The 9028-nt window shown below is 61.7% G+C and overlaps 1 protein-coding gene across 2 annotated transcripts; it reads right to left on the reverse strand.

The window, feature by feature from the left end:
* Positions 1-5236: 5236 nt before the first annotated feature.
* DLX2 (distal-less homeobox 2) lies at positions 5237-7363 on the reverse strand. 2 transcript variants are annotated; one of them, XM_058421369.1, is made up of 3 exons: positions 7020-7363; positions 6643-6827; positions 5237-6370 (listed from the first exon to the last, which is right to left on the reverse strand). In XM_058421369.1, exons 1-3 carry the CDS (start codon positions 7342-7344, stop codon positions 6056-6058), a joined length of 825 nt encoding a protein of 274 aa, XP_058277352.1. In that variant the 5' UTR covers positions 7345-7363; the 3' UTR covers positions 5237-6055. The 2 variants fall into 2 exon arrangements, with proteins under 2 accessions (XP_058277352.1, XP_039925807.1); XM_040069873.2 differs by having other exon boundaries at positions 6643-6830.
* Positions 7364-9028: the final 1665 nt, after the last annotated feature.

Consider the following 9028-nt stretch of genomic DNA (forward strand, 5'->3'; position numbering starts at 1 on the left):
TATTATACCTTTACCAATTGTCACCCGGCAAATACAACCTTAGGGATGAGCCCGTAAATGGCAAAATGTAATTTTGGGATATATTTTTCCTTGTTGGAAAAAAAAAAAAAAAAAAAAAAAAAAAAAAAAAAAAAAAAAAAAAAAAAAAAAAAAGAAAAAAGAAAAAAAAAAAAGTGCCCCTCATTTTCAAACACTTCTGAAATAGGTTACACACAGCTTAATGATGATCAAAATGACTCTTTTCTGCAAAAAAAGACCCCAAAGTGCGCGTACAGCTGCAAACCCAAGAGGGTCAGCATCATTTCACTGTATTCTCTTCTTGATTACAAGCCGAGCCCATCAAACACAACATAATTACAGTAATTTCAGGTTTATTTATTCTAATGCAGTTTCCCCATCTCTCTGGTAATTATGAGCAATTTTTTCGCCCAGGGAATCTTTTTGCATTAACAAAAGAGATAACGCACTGAAAGCCAAATTTGCTGTGCATTGAGAAAAGCGAAGAAAAAAAAATAAAATAGGTGCGAGCTGCCATCTCTGCAATTCTCCTATATTGGAGCTCTGCAAATTGCTTGCAGGTGTATGGAGCAGAGCTGTCAATAGGAAGGGGCTTCCAAATTAGCAAATGCACAATGTTGAAGTAATGAAGACAGACTTAGCAAAATTGCCAAACAACAGATACCTCTTTAATATCTTCCACCCAAAAAGAAAAAGGGGGAAAAAAAATCCCCTTGGAGTGTCCCTGCGAACCCCCTTGAATAGCTGGGGATGTTGTACATGTGTCAATCTAATTGCAGAGCACAGAGCGGCCCCTGAAACTAGAAAAAAAATCAAATATCAGAGCCCAAGCCCGTTTGCATTCGGAATTTGCTCCCTTCGTTTGACAGAGGGGGATAAGAAATCCCCGCCGCCGCCCGCTCCGCTCTCCCCGCCGCCGCCCTCCTACCCCGCTCCTGCCACCACCGCCACTCTCATGCCAGTGAAAAAGTGCCATGTCCCCTCCGCGCCGGCGCCTTTCCCCCCCGCCTCCGGGCTCGGGACCGGGCAGTAACGCTCCCCTTCGCAAGGGACCGACAAACGCACGCCACGAAAGCACCGCCGAAAACGAGCGAACGCCCCCGGCAGCGCGGCAGTCCCGGGCGGGGAGTGCCCCCGTTCCGCCCTGCCCGCGCCGGGCTCCGCGGCTCGGCCCGCGGGATGCTCTGGCACGGCGCGGCTCGGCGGTGAGCGGCATCCCCACCGCCCGGCCCGCTCCCTTCCTCTCCCCGCTGCCCCGGAGGGAAGTTTTGCGGGGAGACCGGGTCGGCGGAGCCGCCGCCGGTGTTTCCCGCCCTGTCCCGGCCGCGCGGGGCATTCCTCCGCGTCGCGCCCCGTGCACTCACCTACCCCTGGAGAAAGGAGCCTGTGTCGCCACCCTTACCTTCCGCCTCAGTCCCTCAGGCTCTGGGCACAAGTCTGCTTTACAACAAACCAAAGGACCGAACGCGGCTTTTTGCTACGAAAGTTAGAAGAACGAGAGAGTGTGTGAGAGAGGGAGAGGATCGGGGAGGGAAAGCGAAAAAAAAAAAAAAAAAAAAAAAAAAAAAAAAAAAAAAAAAAAAAAAAAAGAAGCCGAGCACAATAATAATATCCTGAGAGTGCAAATGTGGATTGAGATCCCCCAGAGATGCACATGCCTCTGAGCGCAGCAGCCTTTTTGCAGCTCTGCTCTTGCAGAATATGACTGAAATTTTCTGCTATATAGCCTCTGTCTTTATAGCTGATGAAAAAAATTGCAGATTATTAGCATAAATGTTTACTCTTCATTACGCTGATGACATTGTGCACTCGAGATCTTGGTAATCTTTGGGAAAATTATGAGTAATTTTTAAAAATTTTAAAGCAGCAGCAGTTACCATGCAATTCAGGCTAATTCTGCGTAGGCTCCGAACGGATATAATTATCGAGGAGTCAAGATGTTATGCTAAAAACTATGCATTGATATTCCCATTTATTATGTACATACAACTTTGACAATGTTGATGCTTGAAATAGCAGGAAATTGTCTTGCGCAAAAATTACAGTCCATATTAGGACATGTGAAATTGCGAAGAATTATATAGTAATTGCAGGCTTTCAGATGGGAGAGCCAGAATGCTCAAACTAGTGCAAATGTGGATAAAATTACAGATCAGAGCAAAAATTAGGGAAAAAAGGGGTCTGGGATTTTTCAAGTTGGCTATAGGATTCCGGAAGTGTCTAATGCCACATGATTGCTGCAGCTTTAGGGGAGACATTCATGCCTCAAATAACTCCTTTTGCCAGAGCCGCTTTAATTGAATTTCTCGTGCTTTCTCTTTTCACCGGGCAAATGAGTAAATTGCCTCCCCACGGTACGAGCCCGGCCAGCCCCGCCCGTGCTCCGGGGGGGCCAGAGGGTGCCCCTCGGCCGGGCGGCTGCCGTGCCGCCCTCTCGGACACGGCTGGCCGCCGAGCCCTCACCTACCCTGGTCCCCCCCCGGGACCGGCCCCGCTCAGCCGCCCCCCCCGGCCCGGAGCCGGGACCAGGCCCCACGGGGGGCGGAGGGGGGAACCTCGGCGCTGGGACGTGGGGTGGAATCGGCCCAGCCCCCCAGCCAGGCTCCCTCTCCCGCTCCGCAGCCCCTCCCGGAATGCTGCGGCGGCCGGGGCATCTCTCGCCCCCCGGTTATCCTGCTCCTCGCAACTTTGGCCGGCTCTGGGCTGCCGAACTCCGTGCAACTTGGGAGGGGGAACATGATTCCCAGCGGTGCCTGCCCCGTCCTATCGGACAGGAGAAGAAAGCAGGTTACGAACACACGAATATCTGTACGTGTGAATCTGCCGTGCTCGCGGAGATGCTGTCACTCGCCTCTGCATCCGCCTGCCGTCGCCGACCCCGGCGGGGTGTGAGCCGCATCTGGGATGCGAGCAGCGGGTGAAATGCGGAGCCTGGGAGGGCTTTGGGAGATACGGGGATGCTGAGGCACGGAAAACCCCATGGCACACACCAGGCGCGGGCAGCCCAGAGAGCACTGCGACCAGCAGACCGCAAATAAATAGTAATAAATAAATAATATAATACCAAATAACGGAAAGGAAGCGCTAAGGCTCCCGCCCTGGGTGTGGTGTGCTCTGCTCCCCGACCGCTGACAGCGCTCCCCCGTTGGGCAGGTCCGTGTCCCAGGGACCCCACGCCGCTGTCGGCATTCTGCCCGAGCCCAAGGAGCCGAGCAACATCCCGCCCCGCAATGCTGCTTCGGACTGGAGGCGCTGGGCCAGGAGAGACCGCAGATGTTTGGGGGGGGGGAACTTTATTTAACCGCGAGAAGACCCTGTGAAAACGATGGGGCGGGGGGGCGGGGAGGGAAGGGCAATGGGAATCGTCCCCGTCCCGGCCGTGACCCGCTCCCACGGCTTCCTCGTGCATCCCGGACGACCGATTTAGCACAACTTGTCACCTGCCAAAGGGATGTATCCCACTTTTCCCCCCTCCGCCCCCCGTCGCAGCCCGCGGAAACAGCGCGCTGCCGGGAACACAGCTCCTGCCTGGAGGGCCCGCGGGGGCGCGGGGCTCCGCGGTGCTGCTCGCCACGCGTGCCGCCCGCTCAGCACTCGCCGCCCCAGCGCTTCGCCGTCCGCCAGCGGGGAAGTTTCCTCTCCCCGGCCGGAGCGGGCGACTGAGGCCACTGCCGCCAGGTCTCCCCGCGGCCGGCGGGAGGGTGAAGGAGAGGAGAGACATGGGACGGGCCGGCCCCGCTGTTTCCTGGGGCGGCTCTGGGCTCCCGTCCCCGTCCTCGCCCCCGGGGCAGAGCCGGCAATGGACGGCAGCTAACGTTTTCCCCATTGTCTCTCCCACTCCCTCCTGTCCCTTTCTTTGCACCCGACTCTCGTCTTCCAACATCTCCCCGTCATTCTTCGCTTTTCTTCACTCCTCCTTCGACCCCCGCCTCTCCTAGCCCCCAAGCTTTCCCTAAGCTCTCAAAAGCAATCTGCCCTCTCGCTTTCCCCCCTTCTTCCCCCCTCCCTCTTTTCCCCTTTCTTTCCCCCCTCCTCCCGACGAGGCTCCTCGTGGGGCCGCCCCCCTCCGCCTTCCCCAGCCCCGCCCGGGCTCCTCATGCCAAGGCCTCTCGGAGGAGTCTCGGCCAGGCTGCGCATTCCCGACCCCGGGCAAGCTGGCCTGGGCCGCCCTCATCATCTTGTCTGCCGCGGGATCTGCCGCACGGCTGTCTCCGTGCCCTCCCCAAGAACGGCGGCTCCTCTCGCTCATGAGGGCCAGAGGTCCCTTCTTTCACCCCCTTCTGCTTCTTCCAGCAGCAGTGCCTCCAGGGATGCAGCCCGCAGGGAGATGTCCCCCAGGATTACAGCTTGGAGGGGCACAGCCGGGAGGCGACATCCCTAGTGGGGCGGCCCCGATGGGCGCAACAGAGGTCATCAAAGTGAGACTTCAGCTCAAAGGGGTGCAGGGAGCGTTCCAGAGGGTTACATCCTGCAGGGGTCCAGCCCTCGAAGGATACATCCCATGAAGCTGCAACTTGGAGGGGGGGCTGCCTGGAAAGGGGTTCAGTCTGGAGGTACGAGCCCTTACGCGGTACATCCCAGAGGATTTCAGCTAGGCGGGATGACGCTGAAGGGCTTGCACCCCAGAGCGGAACATCTTGAGGGGTCTGAGGGGTCCAGTCCTCAAGGGACATTTCTCAGAGCGAGTCCAGTCGGTGCCTCCAGCCCTCGAAGCACCACAGAGGGGCTTGTGGCAGCCACCAGCTCTGGCCCAAGGAAATATCCCATGCAGGTTTCTGGCCTGGGCTCCAAGGGTGAGGCAAAATGCCTCTGGGTCGGTGCTGCACCCGAGGACCAGCTCCGGGACTACTGCGAATACGGCCCTGCCCCAAAGCCCTGCGCACCGCCCTGGGGAGCCGTGAGACTGCAGGAGTCTGTCCCGGGCGAAATGTCGCTGGCGCCAGCAGGCGGGAGAGGGGGAAGGGGGGCAGCTCTGGGCTGCTGCAGGCAGCGCTGAGTGATTCATGGCCTCGCCGAGAAGACTATCAGGGGCGAGATTTTATTGTGGACGGGAAAGAGGGGAAGGAGGGGGGAAAGTTGCAGGCTTGCGGCAACAGCTACAATGGGGAGAGGTTGGAGGGGACGCAGCTCTCCTTCCCAGCGAACACCCGGTTGAGGTCGACATCCTCTACCTCCCCCATTCCCCAAAAACTCAGCATGGGCACCATGGAAACAATAATTTATTTAAATATTCTCTGCTTATTGTAAAAGAAACATTAGTGAGTGTATAAGTTTTCCATAATAAATAACAAAAAATACCGTTTTTGTTTTGTTTTGTTTTTTTTCTTTTCACGACGCTAGACATCAAAGAGATCAGGGGCATGTCAGTGGCTAGGTTGCCGGCGGGGGAAGAGCGGAGGGGGGCGGAGAGGAGGGCTCGCTGTGGCTGGCGCCCGACCAGGGGAAGCCCCATCGGGGCACGGAACCAGCCCGGAGGCAGCGCACGGGCGGGAGCCGCACCGGCACCGGCACCGCCGCCTGCGACCGGTCCCCGCCGCCGGCGGACGGTTTATTCACGGATAAAAGGGATACCTTAAACACCGGAGGCTTCGGTTTTAAATCTACATATAAAAATTATTTATCTTTTTTTTTTTTTTAATAGTTTTATTTTTTAATCCCCAACATCGAAGTGAGGTTATCCGCAAAGGCACCTATCAACTTTAAAAAAATAAAAAGTAAAGTTAACCAGAGTTCTGCACCGGTGGTTGGATGAAAATGCCGGGGAAGAGGAGGAAGATAGACGGAGAGAAGGAAGGGAGGCGAGTACTTCCTCCGCAGCACGGTTGTTTTCACGGCGGGCGGGAGGACCCCACGGGGCCGAATGCACACGGGCCCCGTCGCCGGCGGCAACGGGGCGGAACAGGGCGCCGAGCGGCTCCTCTCCGCCGGGATGCGGGATGGCCGGGGCCGGAGCCGCGCTCCACCGAACACACCAGTGCTGCACGTCTGCGCCCCGCGGGCGCCGGGTGCGGCCCGCGGGTTCAAGTCTCTACAGCCCCTAGAAGATGCTGCCACTGCCGTGGTGATGCGGGGGCTGCGCCGGCTGCGGGAGGGGAGCGGCCGCCGGCAGGTGCGCCGGGCCGGCGGGGGCCGGCGGGTACCACGAGTAACTACCGAGGAAGGCGGCGGCGGGGCTGGGGCTGGCGGTGCCGGCGCCGCCCGCGGTACGGGGATGCTGAGAGAAGTCCCAGGCGGGGGGCGAGGAGGGAGACGGCGGCGAAGAACTGCGGCGGGGAGGCGGCTCCGCAGGGATCTCTCCGCTTTTCCACATCTTCTTGAACTTGGAGCGGCGGTTCTGAAACCAGATCTTTACCTGCGGGGAAAGGGGCGTCAGGCGGCCGCCGCGTCTGAGGCGCCTTCCCGGCGCCCGGACCGCCCGCGGCGGGCGGCGACGCGCGGCTCTCGCAGCCCCAAGCACTCCCGGCGCTGCCTCAGCGGCGCTGCCGTTTCGCCTGCACTCCCCACCCCGGGCTGTCGAGGCGCCACGGGCCGGCCTTCCTCCCACGCTCGCACCCGACTCCGCGGAGGGCGACAGGCCCCGGCGGGGCGGGACGCGCCCGGGGCCCCGCGGCGGGAGAGCCTTACCTGCGTCTGGGTGAGGCCGAGGGAGGCCGCCAGCTCCGCTCTCTCGGGCAAGGCGAGGTACTGGGTTTTCTGGAAGCGCCGCTGCAGAGCCGCCAGCTGGAAGCTGGAGTAGATGGTCCGGGGCTTCCGCACTTTCTTCGGCTTCCCGTTCACGATCCTGACCTCCGGCTCGCAGTCTTCCTTCTCTGCTGCGGCAGAAAGGGCAACCCGAGTGAGGCGAGGCGCCCCCGCCACCCCGGGCCCCGCTCGCAGCTCGGATCACCGCCCGCCCCGTCCGGGCGACCCACCGGGAACGAGCGCTCTCGCGGCCCACCCCGCGTCCAGAGCCCCGATCGCCGGTCTCACCGAGCCGTCCCCCACGCGGGGCTCGGACGTACCAGAGTCGTTGTTGGCCGGAGAGGCCCTGCTGCCGTAGGGTCCGTAGGAGCCGTAGGCGCCCCCGTAACCCACGTCGTAGGCGGCCTTGGCAGAGTAGGGGGCGGTGCCGCCGCCCGAGTACGGGTAGGAGCTCACGGGGCCGTAGGGCGGCCCGCCCGCAGCCCCGTGCTGCTGGTTGGTGTAGTAGTTGCTGTCGGTGGCCGTGGAGACGGGCAGCGTGGGGGACTCTTGCGGCTTGTGCAGGCCGCCGTGCTGGTGGTAGCCGCCGGCGGAGATCTGGCTGGTGTGCATGTCCGGCATCAGGCTGTCCAGCACCCCCGTCATCCCGCGCCCCCGCCCGCCGGGGCACGGGTCGCCGCCCCGCGGCCGTCCCCACCGGGGACAGGCGATCAGAGCCCGTCCATGCTCGCCGCGCTCCCGCCGCCGCCAGCGGGACGGACTGTGCGCGCCGCGCGCCGCCGGGACGGCATTTAACACCGGTCACGTGGCGCGGCGTACGTCACCTAGCAACAGCCAATGCGGAGCGCGCCCGCGCCGGCTCCCCGCGGGCTCGCGGAGTGCGGGACGGGAGCGGCGCCGGGCGTGGGGACGAGCGGCCGCGGGGGACCGGGACCTTTCCTTCGGACGGCTCCGGTTGCTGCCTCTTCCGTTGTACGAGGCGGTCCGCACCAGCGAGGGCTCGGGGCCGTGGCTCAGCCCGGGGAGACGCCCGCACATCAGCTGCCCCCCCCCCCTCCCCGCCCCGTAAGCGGCATCCCCATGCGGGCCCGCCTGACGGCGGGCGGAGCTGGACGGCCGCCTTTGAGGGTCCCTCTCAGCTATTCTGGTCCCGGGAGAGTGTGCGCATCGCGGGAGATCAGTAACCCTCTCCCTGTGCCAGAATGGCAGAGCTTTCTGGTGAAATCTCCGTAACGTTACACGGGGAGGGCCGGCGGAGGGGCGATATTCCGCCTAGCACGCGTGTTTTGTACAACAGTTGCTAATGGCGCCTGTTGCAGCCCAGGCACAACGGCGGGGCCGGAGGTGCCAGGCACCCGCGAGCAGCCGCCTGTCTCCGTGCCCTGTCTCCATGCCCTGTCCTGCACCAAGGCCGTCGGGGCCCGTTGTCGGTCGGGCACGGCGGCGCTGCCCTTGGCCGCCCTCTGCCGGGGGCAGCGCCGCGGGGCAGCAGCCGGAATGGGTCTCAGGTGCGCTGAGTAGCGCTTCGGAACTGATTTTCATTCTTATATGTTACTTCCATCGCTCGACCGTCCCGCCGCGGAGCCGGGCCGCCCTGCCAGGTAGCGCGTTCCATTCTCAGGGAGAAGGATCCCCCGCGCTGCCGGGGGCTGCCAGGCGCCGTGCGGCCGCGTCCCTGCGAGAGCCTCACGTGTGTTCAGCGCGGGCAGGGAGGGAGGCGGCACCGGTGCGAAGGTGGCTGCAAATGTTACCACAAAAAACGGGTAAAAGTGTTGTGGTTTTTTTTGGTTTGGTTTTTGCTTGTTTGTTTGTTTTTTGTTTTGTTTGTTTGTTTTAAAAAAAAAAAAAAACCAAACCACCAGGTGTCCGGCCGCCGTCGTGTTGTTCGCAAGGGCCGGGGGTACGCCGTGTACCTGGCCGCGCCCGCGCGCCCTGCCTCACGAGCCCGCGCGTGCCCCCTCAGGAGCCCTCCTCGCGCTCGTCCCGCTCCGCCCCACCCGGCGGGGGCCGCTCCTTCACGGCGCCGGTGCCAGGCATCCCGCTCCCGCCCCGGGCCGGCCCCGGCCGCTTTGAAGAGAACCGCGGCTGGAGCCTGTCCGTCTGTGCCTGCGGGGTGGCGGCGCTGCGGCGAGCGCAGGTGAGCGGCGTTGTCTGCCCTGGTTGTCTGCCAGCGGCAGGTGGGCCCGGGAGTGGGGCTGCGGGAGATGGGGCGCTCGGCTGAGGCCGCGGTGAGCCCCGGGCGCGGCCTCCGCGGGAACCGACGTGCCCAGAACTCGGTGTGGTAACGCCGGAACCTGGCGCCGGGCCCGGCCGGCCAGCGCGGCCCGGG

Source organism: Hirundo rustica, chromosome 7, assembly GCF_015227805.2.
Source record: "Hirundo rustica isolate bHirRus1 chromosome 7, bHirRus1.pri.v3, whole genome shotgun sequence".
NCBI lineage: Eukaryota > Metazoa > Chordata > Aves > Passeriformes > Hirundinidae > Hirundo > Hirundo rustica.

Bases quoted from the DNA above. Each gene is read 5' to 3' on its own strand.
- DLX2 (XM_040069873.2), bottom strand. From the start codon at position 7,344: ATGACGGGGGTGCTGGACAGCCTGATGCCGGACATGCACACCAGCCAG. The intron at 6,831-7,019 runs GTACGTCCGAGC...TTTCTGCCGCAG, and splicing joins TCCGGCCAACAACGACTCTG to CAGAGAAGGAAGACTGCGAG. The intron at 6,371-6,642 runs GTAAGGCTCTCC...CTTTCCCCGCAG, and splicing joins TCGGCCTCACCCAGACGCAG to GTAAAGATCTGGTTTCAGAA.